The sequence below is a fragment of the Saxophila tyrrhenica genome, assembly GCF_035928015.1.
Source record: "Saxophila tyrrhenica strain CCFEE 5935 chromosome Unknown scaffold_12, whole genome shotgun sequence".
Classification (NCBI taxonomy): Eukaryota; Fungi; Ascomycota; class Dothideomycetes; order Mycosphaerellales; family Extremaceae; genus Saxophila; species Saxophila tyrrhenica.
The window spans coordinates 419676-443401 of NW_027041744.1; the positions used below are offsets into that span (position 1 = coordinate 419676).

At 54.7% G+C, this 23726-nt stretch overlaps 9 protein-coding genes across 9 annotated transcripts; 4 read left to right on the forward strand and 5 right to left on the reverse strand.

The window, feature by feature from the left end:
- Positions 1-2734: 2734 nt before the first annotated feature.
- On the forward strand, positions 2735-3172 carry LTR77_007734 (uncharacterized protein; the record flags this gene model as incomplete). Its single annotated transcript, XM_064804971.1, has 3 exons — positions 2735-2969; positions 3031-3080; positions 3131-3172. The coding sequence occupies 3 exons, from the start codon at positions 2735-2737 to the stop codon at positions 3170-3172; spliced, it is 327 nt and encodes a 108-aa protein (XP_064656813.1).
- A 279-nt stretch (positions 3173-3451) lies between these two features.
- Positions 3452-5913, reverse strand: LTR77_007735 (uncharacterized protein; the record flags this gene model as incomplete). The annotated part of the gene is made up of 6 exons (XM_064804972.1): positions 3452-3579; positions 3631-4111; positions 4170-4200; positions 4328-4390; positions 4443-5352; positions 5403-5913. The coding sequence occupies 6 exons, from the start codon at positions 5911-5913 to the stop codon at positions 3452-3454; spliced, it is 2124 nt and encodes a 707-aa protein (XP_064656814.1).
- A 1502-nt stretch (positions 5914-7415) lies between these two features.
- Positions 7416-8534, forward strand: LTR77_007736 (uncharacterized protein; the record flags this gene model as incomplete). Its single annotated transcript, XM_064804973.1, has 1 exon — positions 7416-8534. The coding sequence occupies one exon, from the start codon at positions 7416-7418 to the stop codon at positions 8532-8534; it is 1119 nt and encodes a 372-aa protein (XP_064656815.1).
- Positions 8535-8969: 435 nt separating this feature from the next.
- LTR77_007737 (uncharacterized protein) lies at positions 8970-10043 on the reverse strand (the record flags this gene model as incomplete). Its single annotated transcript, XM_064804974.1, has 2 exons — positions 8970-9536; positions 9588-10043. The coding sequence occupies 2 exons, from the start codon at positions 10041-10043 to the stop codon at positions 8970-8972; spliced, it is 1023 nt and encodes a 340-aa protein (XP_064656816.1).
- A 1005-nt stretch (positions 10044-11048) lies between these two features.
- Positions 11049-13769, forward strand: LTR77_007738 (uncharacterized protein; the record flags this gene model as incomplete). The annotated part of the gene is made up of 4 exons (XM_064804975.1): positions 11049-11960; positions 12075-12137; positions 12242-12460; positions 12561-13769. 4 exons carry the CDS (start codon positions 11049-11051, stop codon positions 13767-13769), a joined length of 2403 nt encoding a protein of 800 aa, XP_064656817.1.
- Positions 13770-14612: 843 nt separating this feature from the next.
- On the reverse strand, positions 14613-15426 carry LTR77_007739 (uncharacterized protein; the record flags this gene model as incomplete). Its single annotated transcript, XM_064804976.1, has 3 exons — positions 14613-15144; positions 15283-15311; positions 15373-15426. The coding sequence occupies 3 exons, from the start codon at positions 15424-15426 to the stop codon at positions 14613-14615; spliced, it is 615 nt and encodes a 204-aa protein (XP_064656818.1).
- Positions 15427-17087: 1661 nt separating this feature from the next.
- LTR77_007740 (uncharacterized protein) lies at positions 17088-19226 on the reverse strand (the record flags this gene model as incomplete). Its single annotated transcript, XM_064804977.1, has 1 exon — positions 17088-19226. One exon carries the CDS (start codon positions 19224-19226, stop codon positions 17088-17090), a length of 2139 nt encoding a protein of 712 aa, XP_064656819.1.
- Positions 19227-19686: 460 nt separating this feature from the next.
- LTR77_007741 (uncharacterized protein) lies at positions 19687-21658 on the reverse strand (the record flags this gene model as incomplete). The annotated part of the gene is made up of 3 exons (XM_064804978.1): positions 19687-20210; positions 20273-21528; positions 21579-21658. 3 exons carry the CDS (start codon positions 21656-21658, stop codon positions 19687-19689), a joined length of 1860 nt encoding a protein of 619 aa, XP_064656820.1.
- A 648-nt stretch (positions 21659-22306) lies between these two features.
- LTR77_007742 (uncharacterized protein) lies at positions 22307-23679 on the forward strand (the record flags this gene model as incomplete). Its single annotated transcript, XM_064804979.1, has 3 exons — positions 22307-22324; positions 22426-22580; positions 22632-23679. 3 exons carry the CDS (start codon positions 22307-22309, stop codon positions 23677-23679), a joined length of 1221 nt encoding a protein of 406 aa, XP_064656821.1.
- Between the last annotated feature and the right edge of the window lie 47 nt (positions 23680-23726).

A 23726-nucleotide genomic window follows, 5' to 3' on the forward strand; every position in this document is an offset into this window, starting at 1 on the left:
AGTACCCTCGTCGTGCGGTCGGTGGCCGGGGATGTCCTCCTGGTTCGCGCATCGAGGGGGTGTTGTGCCGGCGTGCACCGTTGAATTCGCCGGTTTCTATCCGTCCACAAACCCCTTCCTGTCCATCCAGCAAGTGTGTCTCTGACGGTACCACGATTCGAGCAGCTTACACCTTCGCGTTCGTCTTCACGCTTGGCCTACATCGTCGTCTAGATGCGCTAGTCGTCGGCCGTCGGCATCGGCATGGGCGGGAGCAGCCGTCCCGGAGACTACGATACCTTATCTTCGACCGACGACAACGACATCTCATCGAACAGAACCGCCTTGAACCGCGATTGGCACCAGGGACGTGGTTGCCCATGTTCCTCTCGTTGGCTCATATCATCTCTAGGAAGATTATGGAATGACCGCAGTTGCAGTCTCAAAGCAGAGGCTACGGTGTGTAATCTCCCAGTACCGATATCAGTCTGGCTTTGAAAGGGAGCTGGCCGCCTTGACTTGCTGAATCGACCGTTCATCTGGCAGCTATCCATTGTATTCCCTAGCCAGATCAACTATCTATTGTTTCAATCAGACGGGAAGGGGGTTCTTCGAGTGCATGGCCCGCGCTCTTTTGCCTCTTCACTGGCTCATCAACACTCCTTGGACCACGAGAGGCCGACAGAAAGATTCTCGTGACTCTGAAGTACCATGCCGAAGAAGCAAACGCTCCTCATCTCGGACTTGCTGGATCAATTGTAAAACAATTGGGTGGCGCACGAGTTTCTGCAACTGAGCACTTTGGTTTGAAAGTGTGCCAGACAACTCGAAAGCAGTACTATGACACTTGGAAAAGACTGCATCTTGGCTGGTTGAAGAACGTCTGGGCCCGAGCACCTGGCAGCCACGTCGCCGCCGCCATCAGCACACACTCTCGAAGCGAAGCCATAGAGATCAGTCATGAGACCAAGGCAGCCTCGCAAAAGTCACAAGTGGAGCCACGAAAACACGTTCGTCCTACCAATGGTTCCAGCTTTGGCTGTTGGGCCGATCGGAAATCGGAGGTCGAGTACCTGGTCTTCGCAAATGTGCACAATATCTTGGAACGATCGCGGAGAGCATGGCCAGACGTGCAGCTCAAAGGCTCGCCTCAAGCATGGGGCATCTGCATGGCGTCCCAGCTCATCCTGTCTCCCGCCCGCCTCGACCGTTTGAAGCTGGGACAGCCGCGTCCGGAACCTTTGCTTAGGGCTCTGACCTCGCATACAGCAGGAGCTCTCGCGTAGGCTGACGGAATTCACCGTTTTCACGATGCACTTCAGGAGCAGCGTCCCCGTGTGGCTACCCGTCTTCTATTGGCAATCATCAGCATGTGCACAAGTCCAAGGACCATTTGAAGTGCGCTGGAGCTTCTCCAGTAATGAGTCCAACATTGAGTTGCTGCATGTCTTGACTTACGTGGCTGGCTGCCCCCCCAGACGATTCGAATGATCTCGGCATGGCGTCCGTCGTCACACCACTCAGTGGGCCTCCTCGGACATGTGGGACTGCTACCAGGTCCTGAAACGGTAAGTTGGCATGGTCCTTTTTGGGCTGTTGTGGACAGCCTTGTCTTCCCATCCTAATATTCAGTACGTAAGGCGGGGCGAGAGCGTACGCGTGCATCGAGAACAGCATGGGGATTTCCGACATGACAGAGGCTCTTCTGACCGGACAGGATAGGACGTCACTTGGGCCCAGGTTTCCTCTGGCGATCGAAATGCACTTGACCAGGATGAATAACAAATGATGGGGAAACGGGATTTCTGACGGTTGGTGACCGGCTTGCTGGTCCTCTCCCCTGTCGCCGATCGCTCTTCGTCCATTTGCTCTTGACAGGCAACCTATTCTTGGGTTCCCATTCGCACTGGTACTTTGGGCCTTATGCCCTGCTCTCAAATCGCCCACGTGTTCCAAAGACTGGACAAGCCCACGAAGACACTTTGCCGTTCGTCAAATTGCGGAGAAGGCTTCTGACGATGGTTCTGCATATATACGTCGGCACATCAATCGCTTTCAGGACGGAAGATGCCACAGGCAAAACGACAAGCAAATAGGGTTGTTTCTGACAGCTCGCCAAGGCGCCGATCATAAGCTGGAGAACCCTGTCGCATCAAGCTTGAGAGAGACTGCCAGCCGTTGATCGCCAGTCCAAGCTATTTTGAACACCACGGCACAACCCCATCTGCACTCCGCACCATTTCTCCGTCCCAGGACGGCTACTAAGCGGCGTTAGCGACAGTTCTTACAGGCTGCTTTTCTCCCCGTACCTCCCCATGGGGATGATCGACGCTACCCGCCCTGCCGTGTCCTTCCCCAACGCATGGGTGGCGCTAGCAGCACATCACCCGAGCGAGACTTGCTGCAGTGCTGGATGCGAGAATATGCCCAGCCGGTGAACACGAAGTTGATATCAATTGGGTACCATAACAATTGCTGCATGGAAGGCTCGACGGCTCGACCCACCATTCGCTGAGGTCGCAAGCCACTCGTGAGGAGACGAGTATTGCAATATTCGAGTCTGCCGTTCGACGGCCGGAAGGAGAGATCATGAGAGCGAGACGAGGCGAGGGATGAAGCAGGACGAGGTATAAAAGAGCAGACGATTGCCCTTCCATCCTGAAGTCTTTCAACCCATCAGCCAGAGACATCACTTCAATCGTTGAAGACCTTCACTCAAGTCAAACCTTCTCATCAGATCAAACCACCCATCAAGATGCATTACGCCAAGTACCTCACCGTTATCGCGGTCCTCGCGACCAGCGTCATCGCTGCACCAGCTGCGGAGCCAGAGGCCAACAAGGGCAATGGCAATGGCGGCGACAAAGGTGGCAAGGGTGGCAAGAAGGGCAACGGAGGAAACAAGCAGACCAACGGCTGCGGCCAGAACAACAGGGGCTTCTGCTGCGACACCGACTCCTTTGGAAAATATGTCACCTGCAAGCTCACAGGTTCGTCTTCCTCGTGGTGTGTCTCAGCATGAATCAACCATACTCACGACGTGGTGTCTAGATTCCGACTGCAGCAACACTCAGACTCAGGTCTGCTGCAATGCCAACAACGTAAGTCTCAATGCACCTCATCGCTGATAGAGATACTAACACGTGCTCAGAGCATCCAAGTCTGCCTTGGCAACGTTCCGATCATCTTGTAAGATGGTCAAGCACAATTCAAAGGGCTGATCTTCGGCCGTGTGTTGGGTGTAATGGAAGGAAGGACTTAGTAGGAGCAGCTGTGACAAGGCAATGCTTTCGAAAGCGTCGGTAGTTTAGGACACTCCTTGACTGTGATGTGCTTTGCAACCAAAAACCTCTTGCGCAGACCTCCGCTATTCATTATCATGATCATCGTCCTTCACTGCATCGGCTTCATTGACCTTCGTGGGAGTCAACAACTACGTATTGATCTCGGGAAACACCGAGCTCATCAAGGCTCACGTCTTCAATATATTGCCAGCAACACGAATGGCCCTCGAGGTTCTCCCAACCCAGTCTTCTGCAAGAGTAAAGTTACCAGCCTCGACTGACTCAGTGATACCTGGGAATGTCACTGGCGCATATCCTACAGACTGTCAGTTCCGTCATGTACCACAACAAAGCACGCAAAACTTACCGGTATCCAACCCCGGCGCAAACACGACATGCTGGTAGAACTCCCTATTGGGCAGCCCACCCTGGCTCGTAAAACCTCTCTGGAAGTCACGATACTTGTCGTTCACAACCTTTGTCAAGTCAGCATCACCACTGCTCATCGCCTGCTGCACCAGCGCTTGAGCCTGCTCCGCTTGCGAGCGGAAGGTATCGATCGCATCACGCAACTCGCTCGTATCGACATCTTGCGAAGCATTGCCAATGACATCGCGGAGGTCCTGGTAATAGAGGTCCATTTGCGTGGCGTAGTTGAGCGGATGGAGCGGGACGAACTCTTCGCTTATAAGGTGGTAGGCCACAAGTCCGAGGTACTGGCCCATGTTCTTGTGTGTGAGGAAGCCTGGGTCGCCGAAGTTGGCCATCCAGTGGTAGCTATCATAGTTTGAATGGTAGTGGTAGATCGGGTCACCAGCATCGACGTCGCCGTCGGAGCCCATGTCCATCTGTAATCACAATCAGGTCAGCGGAGAGCCTGGACTAAGAGGAGAGCAGGTGACTTACGGATGCCATTCCTTTGTGCAGAAAGGCGGTGCTAAAGCACAGATGGGTAAAAGGGTCAGCAAGTGTCTCTAAACTGCGAATAGCGGGCATAGGGTCTCAGAGCGCGGCAGGGTGGTTCGATCGTGTCTCGGAGAACCCTTCTACCGATCAGTACTTACTAGTCGCTACCACTGCCTAGCACTCCGACTTCGCCTTCAGTATCTTCGAGCCAGACATCGTACCTACTGGACATTAGCCATAGATCAATAGACCATGACCGCGAGGAGAACGTACATCGTCCTGTTCCCTCGCAGGCTCTCCCACATGACCTTATGCATTTGCTCCACAGCCACCTGATGGAGCTCTGGTGTGGCAGAGATACTCGGATGCGGCCCGCTGGCGCCGACATCGATGTTCAGGTATGTCATTGCCGTCCCGGTCAACCAGGGGATGTATTGCTCCACCCACTCGGTGCTGCCAACGAGACCATACTCCTCTCCATCCCATGAGCAGAGGACGATGTTTCGCTTTGGTTGCCAGCCATTCTGCATCAGTCTTCCCATTACTTTGCCCAGCTCCACGATGATAGCAGTGCCGCTGTTAGGATCGGCAGCTCCTCCGACAATCCAGGCGTCGCGGTGGTTACCAATCACAATCGTTTCGTCAGCATTCGTTCCGTTGATTACGCCAATGGCATTCCAGAGATCAGTGTAAGTATCTCGCATGTAGTTGCTCATGTCAATGGTGGCGTCGCTTGGGCCAGTGGAGTAAGAAGCGTTCAACGCTCCAACCCAATTCTCCCTGCCGACCTGTTTGCCAGGTGTGCCGAAGCCGTCCATAGCTTGCAAGATTGGCTGGGCATCTTGGTACGAGAGGGGAATAGAAGGAATTTGCGGCACTACAGAAGATCGATCCGCACGGACTGGGTTGTCGATTGAGGGATAGCCTGGTGTCGTTGGGTCGCCAGGGTAGGTTGACAAGAACTGCACGCTGCCTCGCTGAACGCTGGTAGGGTTCCTGGCAGGGCCGTCGGGATAAGCAGCGTAGCCATTTGCCACAGTTATGTTGCCGTCGTCATCAGGGTCGGTGAAGATGATACAACCGAGCATGCCGTGGGCTTGCGAGTTCTTGACCTTGAGCCCTCGGAAGGGACCTCCGTAGCGAGCAATGGCGATATTGCCTTCGAGTGGAACTCCTAGGTCGACTGGAGAAGAAGTTAGCAGCAAGCCCCTAACAAAGAAAGGGAACTCGTACTCAATCTCTGGAAATCATCCTGTTGTCCCAAACCGACATACACGAGCTTTCCACTTGCAGCACCGCTGGCGGAGTAGCCATGGAAAGTAGGTGTACGATTCGGATATCCGGTTGTAGGATCCTCTGGCAGTACGTCTTCCTCCAACGAAGGTCTGTAGACGCTGCCGTTGCCGTAAGTCATGACCATCGACTTGTTGATCGGGTAGTCGAGAAACACGTTGTAGGTGTCAAGTCTGGTATTGAAGCCTGCCTCGCTCCAGCGATCAGCTGTCCACTGGGCCTGGCTTCTGTTTGTGCCCGCCAAGTGAAGGCCATGAGTGTAGTAGTAGGACCAGTCATCAATGCTATTAGCGTCGAATGAGCTGATGATCAACGATTCATCCGCCGACAATGGTGCTCGCGGCGTGAGAGTACGTTTAGCTTTTCCATCATGGTGGTTGAAAGTCCGTTTCCGCTGGCAAGCTTCCAGGCCTGTAGCCAACAGTCCCGCGATCAACAAAGACTTCACCATTGTATCGTTGTTGCGGACTCTGCGAGAAAACTGTTTTCAAGCACGAGATGTTGTCAAGCCCTTCAACTTGTGTACCTGCAGGAAAAGAGGTAGCACAACGTTGAGAAATGTACGACAACTTGGAAGGGCGGAACGTTGCAGTGCAGCCTTCCACTACGTCGGCCTTGTCAATCGTTGTGTCCCGCATTGGAATTTATCTCTCGATGTCATAACTTGCATGTGTATGCGGAGAAGAGCTTGTCCACCTGCTGTTCCTGGCGAGGTCTGGCTGGGCGCCGAGACATTTCGGCCCTCGATGGTCAACAATCGCCGTGGGATCGAAGTAGAATGGCCGAATATTGGAAGATCCGAGGAATGAAATGTAGGTCGGGCATAGCGCAAGGAAATGGAAAAAGGCCATGTTCGAAAAGCAGCTTACCAAAGCGTTGCAATGTCAGTATTTCTGTGCAACAATGCCGTCAAACTTTGCGACACGCCTCCATTGAAGCCGCATTTGTGTGTTCATAAAAGACCGTGATCTCTGCAATCTCAACTGTCGTGGACTTCGTATGTCGTCCTGTCGTCCTATCGTCCGCTTTTGGGCGTTGATGAGAGACTTGGTCGTGCTGCTCCATTCCCGTCCGCCTGAGTATCACAATCTCTAGGCTTCTTCGAGTCGAAACGAAGTGTCTTCCAGTATGCGTCAACAATAATCGAGACACCGCGGGAGCCGGTGCAAGGCCGCTGGGGACGCGAACCGCTCACTCTTCAATGGGCATTATACGCAAAAGTGATCGTGGTCCATCGTCTTCAACGCTTCTGGTCTGACTTAACCGCGGCGCGGACCGTGGGCCCTTACTTCCTCTTCACAGCGGTGGCCGCTTTTCACACTGCTGTTAACTATCAGCAGCATGTATTGACAAATCCTGCCTTGTCCGGGACACACTCCTCGCATGTCTGAGGACTATGGGGGATCCCGTTGCAACGGCCATTGTTAGACCAGAGACAGCAAAAGGCCTAGCGTCTGCAGACCGTCGAAAGTGCTCTGAGCTGAAAGTCCATCCAGCCTGGTCACTGGTCCTAAAGAGATGATGAAGGGAGAAAAATTGGCCCCTGAGCTGTATTCACTTCGACCGAATTGGGAAGGTCCGAGCGCTTCTTGTTTTTGCCAGCGACATTCGCACGGCTTCAATCCGCATTGCATTTCGCTGGACAAATATAATGACGTCCACAGACTGGTCAAAGTCATTGGAAGAGTTGGTGAGAAGATGCGACTGTTGGGATTGCTGCACGAACGCGCCAGCGTGCGAGCGCAGCCAGCTGACCTGACGAGCCTGATCACACGCGCGCCCTGCGCCTCCCGTGTCTTCATATTGGCGGCCTGCCGGCTACATCTCTTCTCCCCGTGGGGATGAATTTACATAGTAAGCCGCATCTCGTGTTTTCTGATCCACCACAGTAAGTTTTCCTCTTACGTTCCCGAGCCATTGTCCCGTCGTACTTTGTCCCACAAAAACTTGAAAATGGCGGCTCCAATCCCGACTCAGCCCATGCCGGACGAGACCACGACCATTCAAGTAGGAGACCTTGGGATCTTCTCGATGCGAGCGGTGTATGATGCACTGGCCAGTAGTCTCCAGGTGCCGCAAAGACACACGACTCTTGGACATGTCGAGCGTCAGGAAAACAATACATGGGCTCTGGCACCGCCGGCACGATGCGACAAGCCAGGCTTCACAATGCAGCAAGAAAGCAAAGCAGACGACAGCGATTGCTCCTGGACGGGCGAAGAAGACTCCGGCGACTTCTACGTCCGTATGCGGCGCCAGCTGGACGACTTCATCCTCTCCCCGGACCAGACCACCCTCACCACCGATTCCCTCTCCCGCCACGAGCGCCGCTTCGTTCACGCTTCTGCCCAGGTAATGCACCTCGGACACGCCAGCCTTGGACCACCTCGAAGCCGCAATCGCAGCATGGTGATCTACAAGACCACACAGCCCACCATACCATTTGTTCTGCAGGCGACTGAGAGAGAGCATCCTCGCACCATCTCTTGGGCACCGGACATCGATGTCGACACCCAATCCTTAGCTTCTGCGAGCACCAACCGCAAGCGCCCTCGTCTAGAGAAAGTGACCGGCGGCTACCCTTGCCAGTACTGTCCAAAACTCTTCGACCGTGCCAGCGAACGCAACAAGCACGCCCAAGCCCACCAGCCGAGCTACACCAACCGCCACATCTGCCCTCTGTGTCAGAAAGGCTTCCGCTATCCCAAGGATCTCCGACGACACACCACTCGCGTGCACGAGAACAGCGCGACAAGCCGGCCGATCTTCGATCCCACCTACGCTTCGTTTGGGAGCATGACGCTGAGTTCGACCTTGACGTACGAGAGTCGCATACCGAGCGAGACGAGCTTGACGTTCAATTCGCAGCCGACGAGTAAGAACTGCAGTCCGAGTCTGTTGGGCCAGAAGGGGGATGTAGATGCGGTGGAGCCGTTGTGTTTGGACATGGGAGATGGGATGGGTTTGGGAGGGGAGTTTGGGCTGCCGTTCCAGGAGCTGGCGGATTTCGATTTTGATGGGCATGATTTTGGGGAGGAGGACGGGTTGGAGATGATGAAGGTGAGGAAGTAGGTCCCTGTGGTTGGAAGAGCTTGCTGGGCGGGGGAGGGTGAAGGTAGACGATCGGTTCAATGGTGCATGGGATGGGATGCTGTTGAATTATAGCGAAAATGCAATGCAGTGGCTGCATCTTCCGCGAAGGCAGATCGGTGCTGTGGATAAGAGATGCAACGTCAAACATACATACACCACTTTTCAATCCATCTGAGCCTCGCTCCCAACTCCACCCTCAAACTCGGATCGCACGTATGCTTGCTCGCTTAACAGTGCACCATCAATGATGTTGCACATCAGAAAAAAAGTACCATATGCTCTGTATCGCTCCGCATGCTCGAACCCATTCCCGATCTCCTTTCCACCCAATGCGACTTCCGGAATCGCCACGACAGCTGAAATGAATGCTGGAGAAGCCACCACTCCAGCCGCTCCCACTCCAAGCAATAGTCGCTATTCCGGATGGTAGATCAAAGCGCCGCCACGTCCATAGCAGTGAAACCACATATCCGGACCCGTGTCATCGTCGTTTGCAATTGTCCTTGCCCGATTGATAATCTCTTCCAACGTCCGCGCATTACTGACGCGGACGGTCCGTGTCCCGCTCTTCCACTGAGTCACGTTTCGAGACAGCTTCTGCCTTGTCGTGTTCTGGAGCTCTTCGATGATGGTCAAAATGTTTTCCCACTGTAGTTGCGCCCGATTCTGCACCTCGCGAAAGCGCTTGATCCTTTGCCGAGCCTTGGCTTTGTAGGCGCTACTGGTGTAAAGTTCTGGCGCCTGTATCACACCCTCGAGATCGTAGTAGATAGTCCTCCTCAGCCAGGGCATCTTCCCGGGTCGGTCGTGGAAACGAGGTATTTTGTCCATGAGGATGGTCGACAGGCGGCCGACGCACAACTTGATGGACAAAGTCTGGAAAGGGAGGATGGCCAAGCTGATTCTGTAGATGACGGGCCACACGGCATACCAATGGTCAACCATGTGCTGATCGCTCGGCCGAGGGACCCTAAGGACAATCTGAGACGTATTTAGCAAGCATTCGCATGAAGGCCGTGAAGGGTGCTATACCTTCTCGAAGCGGTGCAAATACTCCTGGGGCGTTGCGCATATCTGATCGTAAGAAGCACCGTTCAAGAGGAAATGGTCGTATGGGACCAGGCCTTGACGGTTGTTGGATCTGGAGATGTTCAGGCCCAATGTTGCGCCTGCGAACATGTATTTTGTTGCTTCGTTGCGGATGTGATGGCAAGTCTGGAGCAATCCAGCGGAGTGTTTGACGGGTTGCCACGAACTTTTCGCCCAGACTACGTGGTCCAAAAAGCAGTACTGGTAGATGAGCAGCTGAATCTCCAGAGGAAGATCCAGGAGCCCCAGCCGGACATGAACATAAACATGAATATAAGGTGGCATTGATGGTAGAATCCATTCGGTGCCGACAAATTGAATCCCTGGTTGGTGAGCATAAGGTGGCATCGATGGCAGGATCCAGTCGGTCGAAGACGACTGATCCACAGAGCTGGCCATTCCGGACGCTGAATTGTAGCTTGAGTGGGCTTGGAGTTTGTGAGGGTGTGCGGTGCTTGTACACCAGAGAGGTATCCGGTCAAAGTGGTTCTGGCATTGCGAGCGGTTTGTGAATGAGGAGCGGAGAAGGGTCGAAGTGATGGAAACAACTGAAAGAAATGACACTGATGTACACGAAGCAGTCGCCAGGGATGTCCACGTTTAATGAGGAAAGCTCAACGATGTGAAAGACCTGGGCGTCGAGCACTCACTGCCTGACATGTTGCCTCTCGTCCGAGGCACTTGCCTTTGATCTGAAGGAGCGGCATTCCACGAATTTTGTGTGTCTGCTGTGTCGCGGATCTGGGGACAACGGAGCATGCATGTGGGTGTCCTACCAACAGAAGGATGTAGTCGAAACGGCTTCTTATGTTTGCGCTTTCTCCGAAGGGACTTGCACAGACGATGAGTGTGCTGAGGGGCTTTGCTCGTATTCGTGTGCGGGAGAGCCATGCACAAGTACTTCGACTGTTACCTGTCTTCCGTGAGCTGATGGTCTGCTATCCGACATCACTACTGTGTATTCTCGTCGCTTGGGTCTTGGAGAAATGTTCGTGGGAATGGGAAGGAGTCCACGTTCTCCAAGAAACGATCGCCTGCCGGGAGGGTTGACGATATGTTTTGCTCACGTCTCGATATCGGAGAAGCCTTACATGACTCGTGGCGGGTATTTCCGCAGAGCCGCATTGCCCCTCGCCATAAGACAACAAACAGCTCGCGTGAGCTTCCATCTGATCGACACGTACTTGCATACAGTTGAACGCGACAGTCAGAAGCAAAAAAAGCCATCAATCAACTGTGAGATACTTTAATGAATCCTGACTTCCATCGTCCATCGTTATGGAGCGCCGCAAAACGCAAGACGCGAGCAAGCTAACATCCACGTCCATCAGATCAAGTACAAATAAACCAACAGCACCACCACCACCGCCAGCCCCCTCCCGCCCTCTCCAAAAGAGAGAAGAGATGGATCGCACCACGACCATCGGCAAGCCGCCAGTTCGCCGCGTGGAGAACAAGCGCCCGGCCAGCACCACCACCACCTCCACCTCCTCCTCGCGCAAGACTCCAATGAGTACAGCCAAAGCGCGCCCATCGCCCACCTCCACAACCAAGACCACCACTAAGCGCACCACCACTGCAGCAAGCGCCGGTCGACCAGCATCGCGCGACACCATCACAGAAGAGCCAGAGCTTCAGCCAGCAGCAGACATCGCCTCGCTCACGAAGACTCATTCAGACACCGACGAGCAACAGCGCAAGTCGCCATCAGCGCTCGACATCGTGGAGACGAGAATCCAAGCCGTTGAGAAGGCGTTGGCAGAGAGCAAGTCACGTGCATCCATGAACGAAGAAGAACTACAGAAAACCATCGAAGAGAAGGACCAAGACCGCGAACAACTCGCCAGAGTCGTCGAAGATCTCAAGCAAGAGATTGATCGCTGCCAAACCAAACTCGACGCAGACGTTGCGAAACGAGCACAGGAGAAGAGGGAGGCCATTGAAGCTACGGAACAGTTAAGAAAGGAGCTCGAAGAAGAGCGAGAGACACACAAGAAGGTCATCGACGAGCTGAGAGCCGAAAACGACCGCTACAAAGCCGAGCGCGAAGCAGACACCGAAGAGCGCGCGCAAGAGAAGCAACAAGCAATTGAAGTTGCCGAGCGACTTGAAATGCAGCTTGAGGACCAGCGGGAGGCACACAAGAAGATGATGGACCAGCTGAGGGCGGAGAATAGATACTTGAAAGAGGAGCGCGAAGCAGATACCGCAAAGCACGTACAGGAGATGAAGGAGGCAACCCAGGACACCGAGCGCCTTAAGCAGGAACTCGACAATGAGCGGGAGGCGCACATCAAGGCTATTGAGAACCTTAAGGTAAGTCGCGCCGACACGTCTTCTCCGCGGCAGTATCAGGTGCTATGGAGTGCTTTGACATGTTTTCACTTCGATCGCTTTTTCGAGACGTTTACTAATATTTCGATCCTTTAGGAGGATTTCGCGGTCATAGAGAAGGCGCATGATGAAGGCGCGGGGGCCGTTGAGAGCCTGAAGGTGAGTTGAAGCGTTCTCCGAGACAGCATCAAGTGCTATGAAGTGCTTCGTTGTGTTATTTGCCTGTAGCGATTTCGGGGACGTTGGCTAACATTTTCATGTAGACAAAAATCTCCGAGCTCGAGACCGAGCGAAATGAGCAGATCAGTCGCATTGGTGGCCTGGAGAAGGCCATCGAGCAGGAGAAGAGCGACTACACCGACTCGCGCCTGCAGTTCAAGGAAGAGCGCAAGCTGAAGGCTGAAGAACTGGAACACATGCAAAACCAGATCCAAATCTGGCAAGAGAAGTCCATGTACAACTTCAGGTGCAAGGCGGTGATTGTAAGTTCTCCGAGACACGATCGCCCTCTATCCGACGCTCTGGGATGTTCTGCACATCGTTTGTAACGCGGAGACACTTGCTGACCTATCTGCTCTCTAGGAAGCAAACCTGCAGCTCAAGATCCAGGAGCTTGAAGAGGTCGTCGAAGAGGCACGCAACGAAGTCATGGATGCCCGCACCGAGGCCGAAGAAGCTCGCACACAGACTGGGATCGCCCGCACCGAAGCTGCAGAGGCTTCCGTGGAATCCGACCGTATCATTAAGAATGGTCAAGACGAGATTCAAGAGGCTCGACGGGACGCTCGATGGCAGATATACCTCGCCGAGAACAGCCAGCAAGAGGCTGAGAACTATGCGGAGCAGCTGAGGGGAGAGATGATGGATATGGCAATGGACTACGATGAGCTTAAGGAGGCTCGTGGTGCGTTGGAAGAGGAGCTTAGCGGGTGCAAGAAGACGATGGAACAGGATAAGGTCTACATCAACGATCTTCGTGACGAAAAGTGGGCTGCTGAGAGAGCAAAGGAAGAGGCTGAGAAGAAGACGGCTGAATTGACGACGGAGTTTGAGACGACCAAGGAGAAGATGGAGGATCTGACGATGGATTACGATGAGCTTAAGGAGGCTCATGGAGCGTTGGAAGAGGAGCTCAACGGTTGCAAGAAGACAATGACACAGGATAAGGTCTACATCAACGATCTTCGAGAGGAAAAGTGGGCTGCTGAACGAGCGAAGGAGGAGGCAGAGAAGAGATTGGCTGGGCTGATAACGGACTATGCGACGGCGAAGGTGAAGTTGGAGGATCTGACAATGGATTGCGATGAGCTTAAGGAGTCTCGTGTTGCATTGGAAGAGGAGCTCAGTGGTTGCAAGACAGCGATGGAGCATGACAAGGACGAACGATGGGCTGCGGAGAGAGCGAAGGACGAGGCTGAGAAGAGGTTGGCTGAGCTGGAGCGCCGCTTCTCCGAGACGCCATCAGCCCACGAGAGCGACCACATGAGCATATCACCCACGCCCGCTTATCCGAGAGGCGGCAAACGCGCCGGCGCCGAGCGCTCCTCACCACAGAGCATCGTCAAGCTCTCCACCGCAGCAACAGACCACTACGCGGCTCCCAGGGTCAGGCCGCCCACTACGCCGCTCGGAGAAGCGCGCCAGGACAGCGGCCTCACGCTCGAAGGTACTATCGCGAGCCTCCAGGTCCAAGCCGCGCAGCTTCTCGAAGCGCAAGATGACATCCAGGCGGAGAACGAGCGGTTCAAGAGACGAATGGCTTCGGCGAGAAAGCCTCGCAGCAGACATTAGTATGGTTATGGCAGCGGCGGCGTTGGAACGATTTTTGGGTTGAGATGGATGAAGGAGGGCGTTTGATTTTGCGGACTACGATGTCCTATGATACCCCCTTTTGCTTTGGAATGCGGGAGCTTTGTTTTTTGGGGGTTGGGAATGAGCATGGGATGATGGGATGATGGGACGATGGGATGATGGCGTTTTGTTTTCTCTGTACCTACAACGACATACCTACCAGGCACCCCTTACTCAAACCGCTGGCTTGAGCTTCCTGGCCGCCCTCACGGGCTAGCCGGTTGCAACATTAGCCGCGGGGAGGATTCGGGGTGGCCTTCTTGTACGAAATGGAAGCTGTTCAAACCACTCTGACCTTCCCTTTCATGACCTCCACACTCCTTAGGTTCCATCGGCTTTTTTGGGCGAAACGCTCTGCGATTGATGACGGTGTCTTGGTCGTCCCGCTGTCGAAGGTATGCTGGAGGTAGTTGCGTACGAGGCGGGACAGCGTGGCGAGGCCGACAAAATGCCCTTCGACCCAGAGGACTACAAGTCTTCGGACATGGAGCTCGACGAGCCACCACCACCTCCATGACTGAGCAATCCGCCGGTCCAGCTCCTATTCACCGCATGGTCGCCGACGCTGAGAACCTCCGTGACAGCCCCAGGCAGACAATCCGCAACCTTCAGTTCGGCGGCACCAGTACCTCATGCAGTACGGAGAAGCGTTGTAGTACAACCGCTTCACCAAGTACCGCCCCGACATCCTTGGCCAGACGGCCGACCAACCCTTCACTCAGGTTGCATGTGATACCCCTGCTCCACAATTGGAAGTTTGTTGAGGCCAGTATACCGACTGTTCTATGCTTTTAATCTTATCCCGACCTTCGAGGAGCGCCGTCGAGGAGCGCCGAACAATTGCAGGTGCGCTGGCTTAGCACCCTCAATCCCGTTACGCCCGATGGCCACGAACTCCTCGTCTTCAGACTCTTCACTTTCCCTGTCGGCGAGACCGCGCTCCATCGTGAAGGCATGTGCCCATTCCACCAGGCTGAAGAGTGTCAGACTAGACCGGTCTATGCCGAGCTGGACTTCGATGTTCTGAAGGTTACTGAAGTACGGGAAGTTGCGAATGCTATACAACAGCTTCGGTGATGGGTGGCGTCCCGTGCTAGCCATGTCGAGGACGATCTGGAGCGGTATGACGCCTTCGAGTATCTCGGAGAACTCTTTGCTCATCTGCTTGTCGACGAGGCGGGCGCCTAAAATCGTAGTCGACCTTGGAGTCTTATCCGTCTTCTGCTCTACGCTGTTATATAATCCGTAGAAGCGATAGACCACTCTGGCTTCGGCATATTCGGCCACTATGCCGTATACTTCATTCCGAAGCTTACTAGCGATCGCGAAGAACGAAAACACGGGCTGGAGGCCGTCGTCTGATGCTCAGCAGTAGACTCTTTCGTGGTGGCCAGTGTGACCTCGTGCCATCAAACTTGCCGTTCTCTCGAATCGAACTGGTTCCTGCAGACACTAGATTAGTACCAGAACCTTTTCGCACCTCTGCTAGTCATCGAGAAGAGCACAAAAGTGTACAAGGATCGAATCAACCATGTGCTCACACATCAGACTCCTGAAAGCTTTTCTTTCTCCTGCTAGCCTTTGAGGAACTCGACATGGGCCCAGGGACCTGACGTTCTCTGCTCGCACATACGGATGCTTCTTCCTAGGGAGCCGTGGCGAAGACAAGCCGCAACAGCAGGTACGGCGAAGGTATTTTTGTACAAGAAGAGCAGACACAGCATTTCCGCGTATGTACATGCCATCAATCCATCTTCCACCGCTCTCCAACATCCAATACCCAACTCCAAAGCTAGTCCAACGCCCCCAATATCAAACATCGTGCAGTCGTGACTGATCCAACTTCTCCCCTCCCTCACGTCGTCGCTGTCGTCGCTCTGTGGTATATCATCTTCCTCCCTCCAATCGTCCGTGGCGTCGCATCGTCGTTCAGCGGTCGTCGTACCCTCACATTATCGTGCAAGGAATGATGCAGCATTGGCAGTCGTCGCCACACCAGCAGGGCAGCTTGACAGGTGGTTTCGCGACTGGGCCTTTCGTTATCGATGGTGCTGAAGAGCCCGAGGATGTCGCGGAGGTGGTTGAGGGAGGCATTGTGAGTGTTGTGTCGGTGGCCGATTCGAGCGTGCGCAGTGTTGGTTTTTCGACAGTCGTGCGTCGTAGAATGTTTGTTCGTGAGGTCGTAGATGCTTCGTAATTGTGCTGTCTGCAGGATGGAAGCCGGATTCAAGAGATGTCGTCCAGGTTTCTATTCTAGTCAAAGCTTGAAGGCGCTTGCTGCGCTGCCCGGCTGCGTCACCTCGCCACTTTCCGCGGCGTTCTTGTATCGCCAAGGCAGATGTATTCATTCTTTTTCTTGTACCTACTCTTCCACCGTCTGATGGTACTGGACTACTCCAATGCGTGACCAGATGAAAAGATGAATCGTAGCGCCCTTCGACATGCGACCGAAGACGCGAAAGCTGCTGCGTCATCCTGCCTTCCCGAGTTTCACATGCCAAGGCAGGTGCATTCAATGGCGGTTCCTGTTCATTGCAGTATATAGCAAGCATAGCCTTCTCGAATCGATCGAAACCATTCACTCTTCCACTCCCATCTACTATCAATCTTTCCAAAATCAAACAGCCGATAGTAAGAAGTTTCAACATATATTCACATGCTCACAAGCTAACCTCAAAGCAGAAGGCGCTTTCTTGCCTCTACTCTAAAGACCACAACCTCATTCAAGACAACCTAGTGAGCGTCCGAGCACAGCTTCCTCACAAGCTCCACAGCCATACTAACCCCCTCCTCAGGCCAATATGAGTCAGCACAACCACCAGCAACCAGCAACTGCCCCAGCAGTTGAGCCCGTCATCAAGAAGCCAGGCCCGCGACCATGCATCGACATCCCCTGTGGACCTAACTGGTAAGCACGCCCATGACTTGGGGTACTAAGAGAAGAAACGCTGATGTGGAGGTAGCGACTGCGAGATCTGCTGTATCCCGTGCACGATCATGTGAAAGTTCATTGGGGATGGGTGGAATGAGAGAGCTACCTTGGCTGGGAGTGGAGTCATGACCTGAGCCTGGAATCGAAAGGAGTTTCATGAGGGCTCCGAGGCGCCATCGTGGCACTTCATTCGTCATATCCTTAGCAGTAGTGCCGGTGCCACTGCTGTCCGGCCAAGATAAGGTTTCCGTGACCTCTGCATGTCCGTGTACGGCCTCTTGCTCCAAAGCGCCATCGCTTAGTGTACAAATCCAAAACCAGACCACTCAATCAATGGTCATATTCATCAACCCGTCATTCGTGTCATTCATCCCCTGCAGTCCCAACTTCTTGCCCGTTCCCGCCACGCCACCAGGCAACGAGACACTACTCCCGCCACTCCCATGCCTACTGCTCTGCTGCGAAGGCATCATAGTATTCGAAGGCTCCTTCTCCTTCCGCTCCGGCGGCATGCCCCACGCCATCCCACCATCCTTCTGCGACGGCGAATGCGTCTGCAGCACAGGCGAGTTCTGTGCGCTCATTCCTGGTGATACGGCGCGGCGTTTGATGGTGGCGATGTCGAAGTCATCTTCACGACGGCGCTTGAACTTCTTGATGTGCATGTCGTCGTTGACGCCGGCTGCTTGCATGCCAGAGCTGTTTGGTACCAAAGCTTCTGAGGCATCGGAGGCTGACGAGCGGGCGCGTGGGCGGCGCCAGAGGGGCGTATTGGTGTTGTTGGGTTCGCTGTCCATGTTGATGTCGGACATGGTGCTGCTGCCGGCGCGGGTGAAGGAGACTGGTGGAGGTGGAGTACGTTGCAGGGAGGGGTCGAAGCGGTTCCAGTATTTGAGGCCACCAGAGTTGCGATTGGCGTGGGTGGCGAAGTTCATACCCAGGCCTTTCGCGTTGCCGGAGCTGGCGCTGTTGTCGCCATCCAGATTGTTCTCGAAGTCTTCTTGAATGGCTTCAGGTACGGCTGGAAGCAACGAAGGCGAAGACTGAGCGGTAGCGGTTTGGCGGCCGTCGTAATTGAGGTCGAGATCATCGATGCTGCCGTCTCGTTCGCGCACTTGACGAATAGTCTCAGCTTCGCGGCGGACCTCTGTATCCACTGGCGCAGCCTCCTCCAGTAAAGCAGCACGGATGCGGGCGAAGCCTTTCGTCTTCGGCAGGAGGTTCCCACGCCTGGTGACCGCTCTCCTGACGACTGCTGGCGTCGATGGTGCAGTCCCAGACGCCTCGTCGCCGCTATCGTTCCCACTCGAGATATTGAGCCCGTCGGTACCCAAAGCCAAGCTCTCCCGTCTACTCCTAGCAGCTGTCGCATAATTGAAGTAGCCTCCGTTCGCAGCTGACTCAATACTTCGCATAGGCGGTGGAGATGTCGTCCGTGGTGATGCCAGAGAAGAGTATCCGCTCCCACTCGCGCTCGCGCTGGAGCTCTTCCTCCCCCTCTTGCCATTCTTCGGCAGCCTCGACTTCCGTATCGTCCTCATCAGCGACGCCTGCGCAGGCGAGAATGGATGACTGCCACCACCCCACATCTGTCCCGCGCCCGGTGTCGCCGACCCAGCGAAAGGCGTCGGCGCGTTGGGGTTCTGCAGCTTGTGCACCTGCGGTGTGGTGAATATGGGGTCGTCTTGGTCATCCCCACCCATGCTCGCATCGTCATCACTCCCACTACTCTCACTGTCGCTAGCCAGCATGTTCACGCTTCCCACCGAACTGCTCACAGCACTTCGTTCAGGGACCTGTGAGCCCCACGGCATGCTCCCCATCCCGTTAACATTCGGCGAATCCAGCATCATGCTGCTCATGCTGCCTTTCCTCCCGTTCACACCTTGATTGCTGCCTGGTATCATCATCCCCCTCTGCAAAATCACTGGACTCGAATCAGGTGAGCTCTGCTCCGCGAGTGTCGAGTGATGCAGATTGGTGCAAGCTCGAGAGAAATCCAATCCACGTGAATGTCGGGGCAGAGATGTCGCCGGTGAAGCGGAGAGACTGGCATTTGCGCTAGGTGACTCCGACTGCTGCTGTTGCATGTACACGCTATCTCGATTCAATTGCGGCGAGAGTGGTACATCCGCAGGTCTGGGGAAGTGCGAGGGGGAGGGCATTGAGCCCGAGGAGAAGGTACTGCCGCCTGGGGGCATCTGCAGCGACAGTCCGCGCGACAGGAAGTCCGGGCGCCGCGAAGGGCGGGAGGCTTTCGGGGTTGTGGGAGGGAGGGCATGGTCGTCTTTGCTATGCTGCTGGGACGGGCCTCGCTTCTCCAGGAAGGTCGGGGAGGGTGCTAAAGTTGAAGGTGCGCCGGATGGGGTGGCTGCGGTGGGTGGATCGGAGAAGGAGCGCGTCTTAGAGGGCGTCTTGTTGGGATCAGAGGAGGGCAGAGGGAAGGATGCTGTTGTCGCGGACATCGTGAGGTCGTACAGTGGTGGTGGTCGATCGCGTTGGGAGGGGCGTATCTGTGCGTGGACGTATTGTCAAGGGACGCGGCAGTCTCGATGCACTGTCCAGCAGTGTACGCCGCTTATCATCGTGTACAATTGCTATTGTGGTGTTACATATGGAATGCTTGTAAGTCGTCCGTGATACGGACGATGCTCGAGCTTCCTGCTGCCCCTCCACGTGAAGGTCACAGCCAATGGGGAACATGTTGAACAGAGCTTCTTTAGCTATCGTCTTCATATAGATATACAGATATGTACTTGAACGCCAGCTGATATTCAGCATTCAGCAGTCTTTCATGCAGGTATATGGCGAGCAACCAGAGCAACATCAAAGACAGCTAAATGGTCAGCAGCAGATTGAGACAGCTTCACAGTGCCAAGCAAGCCTCGTCTCCCTTCCAAGCACCTCGTCTCATATCTCATCCCTTCAGTCCCTCGGGAACTCGTAGACCTTCGCAAAGATCTCTCCAGCAAGCTCAACATCGTCCCAGCCGGCCTCCCAAAAGCTGAGTATCTCAAGCCTCCACTTCGTCTCGACCCTCTTCATTCTCGCCACGACTCTGCACATCACACCACCCTTCTTCTTCGCAGCCTGAAGGAAAGATTGGCCATCTATATCCCATAGCTGACTCTGGCCCCAAAGCTCGTACGTCCCCTCGAGATGGGGTGGCCTGTCGTGATACAAGTCTTTGAACATGAAGTGTTGCTTCCTCGACGGGACCGGCTCACGCCAGGATGCCGTGACACGAGCGTAGAGCTCGAGTATGACGCTTCTGTTCGATCGCACAGCCTGACAGCCCTCCTTCAGCGCTTCACCAATGCGAAAGCAGGTGCGGAGTGTTGTTGTGTTCGTCGCGCCCCAGATAGGTGAGCGGTCGAGGACTGGATTTGGGAAAGGAAGGCGAACCATTGGCTTTGGTCCTTGTTGCAGTGCTGAGGATCTGAGCTTTGCTGTTCACAATTAGCGAATGCTTTGTCAAAAACAATAGCTGCTGAGTCTTGTGTGGTCTTACTGAGGACTTCTCGTTCGCCATCAGACAGCAACCCGCCGTCGTAATCTTCGTTGTGATCGACTTCGCGCATGTTGAACCTTCTCTCGCGAGTAGGGGGAGTGGGAGAGCGTGGAGGTGCTGGCTCTTCGTCTGCGTGGTCAGAGGCGATCGTGCCTTCAGATTGCATCACAAGTTGATCATCCAGTGGTACAAACTCCTCATCGGCGGTCAAGATTGGAGTGCTCTCGCGGGTCTTGGCTTGCTGCTCCGCAGTCGTAGGTGCTGCTGGCGCGTCAGAAGCAAACTGAGTCGGTGTCTGCGTCTCATTGCCGTCCTTGGTGATCCTAAAAAGTGGTGTTGCCGCTTTTTCGGCTCGATCAGCCACGATCAATGCATCAGACATATCGTCGTCGTCCTCAAAGAAGGTCTCGGAGCTACAAGACGGTTGTCGTTGAGCAGCTGCTTTTGTTTGGGTTGCAGCTGTATGGAATGACGTAGCATCGCTATCGCTGTTGTTCAACTGGTCCTTGCGTTTCGGTGCAATTGGCTCTTCTTCATTCCAGACGACCTCTTCTTCCGCCGGCTTCTCCTTTCGTGGCCGTAAGACCCGCGTCGAAGCTTTGTTTACTTCTCCAGAGTGCGCAGCATCTTGCTGCTTCATCCACGGCTCCGCATAGGTGAGGCTGGCCTGAGCTTCAGCTAGGGTCTGCGTGCGTCGATAGATCGTCTTTGTACGGCCTTGTATTGATTTCAAAGCGTTGATGGAGGTCTGCTGGGTGGAATGCTGATGGCTGCTCATGGAGGTCGGAGGAGCAAAGACTGAGATTGGCAGGCCGGAGTCATGCCCTATACTCTCGTCAGGTGTTCCCGGGGGTAAATGCGTCGTCACTTCAACTTCAGATTGGACACTCGAAGAGGCAGTATCGGCTTTCATGCTCGCCTTTGTCTTTGCCTGCTTCTCCACCGGCTTCGTTACCGCCATCCTCTCTGATACATCGCTGACCTTGCGCCGCTTCCTCGTGGATGAGGTGTTGGCGGTGCCAGCTCGCTTCCTGCCTCGGCCGCTGGCCTTCTTTGCGCCTGCTCCACGAAGGGCTTGAGTGACTGGGGGATCCGAAGTATCTCCTCGACCAAGGTATTCCGCGATTGATGGCATGGTCTTGCGTTCCGAAGATCCCGCATCATCTGTGATTGCTTGCGTCTGACTGGTGCTCTGGGGACCAATGTTGCCGGCTCGTGACGCATTGATTGCTGTAAAACCCATCGTAGGTACTGGACTGGCATGTGTCAGCGGCTGTGTCTATATGGCGCAAAGGGCAGGACGAACACTGCTGCAGAGGTCAAAGAGTCGGTATTGGCTGGCTTCTGTCGCACCGCCTGCTCGTTCCACCCTGTCCAGGTGGGCATCACGGCAGTGCCACGTCGCAGAGGAGGCCTGCAAGGTTCTTCAGCTGTAGCCTTACCACGGTCGTGCCGTTGCGCAGCGTTGAACGCGTTGTAAGGTCATGGTACACGTGAGAGCTAAGACTGAAGTCGTAATAGAGTTGGGTGGTAGCCTTGCCTTCGCCTATAAGATGTCGTCTCGCCTTCTTCCAAGCAGCATACTTGACTCTCAACACCACACGCGCTCATTGCGCACGAAGCCTATCAAGAGCATATCACACCTTCTCCGGGCTAGCATCTTGCAAAGAAGCTCCGCCCGGTTGCCGTTGGCGCTTCTTACTGCAAGCTCCTGCCAGAGAGATTGACACTACTCGTGTCTTTGACCGCAACACGTTCTATCTCGGAGTCGCGACATTTCCTCGTGAAGAAGGGTATCGCCGGCCTGCAGAAGAGAAGAGGAGAGAAGCATTCACCGGCGGTCCGTCCGGCACACCTGCCTCGGCCCTGCCTCGCTGTGCGCTCTGCGATCCTTGCGCAGCTCCACCTCCACCACCACCACCACCACCACCTATATCTAAGCTATTCAAGGCAGTCTATCATACTTTATTCAGAACGATTAACCTTTGCATAAACGATCTCACGATATCAGACTTGAAGGACATCACCGCCAACATGTTCAGCAACAACCACGTAAGCGCAGCGTCGTCAAGAGACCGTCAGCCGGACGACTGGCCGGGGCTCGCCCATGAGACGTCCAACAATGTCTAGACTAACATTATCTTGACATACAGAAAAAGCCTTTCACGGCCGTTACGGTCCAGATTGAACGGATGGCGAGCGAGGCGGTCGAGGAAGACGACTCGAGCGGCATCCCGGATCTGGTAGAAGTGATACGCATTCAGTCCTCAGGCCCGACGGAAGCGGCACGAGCACTACGCAAGAAGCTGTAGGAAACTACCTTGAACTGCGGACTGATGCATCGCTAATGCTATTCCAGCAAGTATGGGAACACGCACAGACAGATCAGAGCTCTCGTGATCCTCGATGGCCTGATACAGAATGCTGGATCGCGCTTCCAACGAACTTTCGCCGACGAGCCATTGCTCGAGCGACTACGCTTGCTCCCTCGAGATGATGCGGTCGACCCACAAGTTCGAGAGAAGTGTGGAGTGCTTTTCGTGCAGTGGGCCAACGCCTACAAGAACGTCGCTGGCCTTGAACGCATCGCCAGCCTTTACAAGGACCTACCCAAAACCTCACGTCCGCAGGCTGCCCGGCAGAAAGTGCTTCAGGAGACGGAGCGCTTCGATTCGGACAGCGAGACGCCTAGACAGCAGACTCCACTAGGTCACCGCTCTCGAGCTTCGTCCAGCGCCAACAACCCTGTATCGCTCAGCTCCACTTCATCTTCTGGATTCACGTCGAAGCTATCCAAGACTAAAAAGACTGGAGCCGGCAAACCGTTCAGTCTCGCCAAGGAGAAAGACAGCATGACGACTGCGATAGCTCAAGCATCGATCGCCTCCACTAACCTGCTCAACGGTCTACAACTGATCAACCGTGAGAACGAACGAGTGTCGCAGAACGCCGAATGCGTCCGACGGTTCGAAGCCTGTAAGAACCTGCGAGGCAGGATTTTGTACTACATTCAAAACGTTGAGTCGGATGACTGGATCGGCAGTCTCGTCAATGCCAACGACGAGCTTGTTAAGGCTTTGACGGCGTACGAGATTACCGACCGTAGCATTGACGATGATAGCGATAGCGATGCGTGGGAGGAAGCAGAGCATTCAGCACCGAAGGCTCCTGGGTCTTCAGCTTCAAACACACAGCAACAGCTTGCTGGATTGAAGCTTGATGACACGCCACCTGCTAAGCCTCCACGACCTGGTAACATTGCTATGCCACCACCGCCACCACCAAGCATGCCCACGGCTTCGTCATCAAGAGACGACAATGACGGGGACGACGATCCGTTTGGAGACTCAAATGCGGCGCCCACCCCGTACCACGAGCGAGAAGGGATGACTTGGAGGGAGATCTGAGCAGCAGAATTCTCATTGCGGGCACTGCTTTTGAGCTGCACAGCATC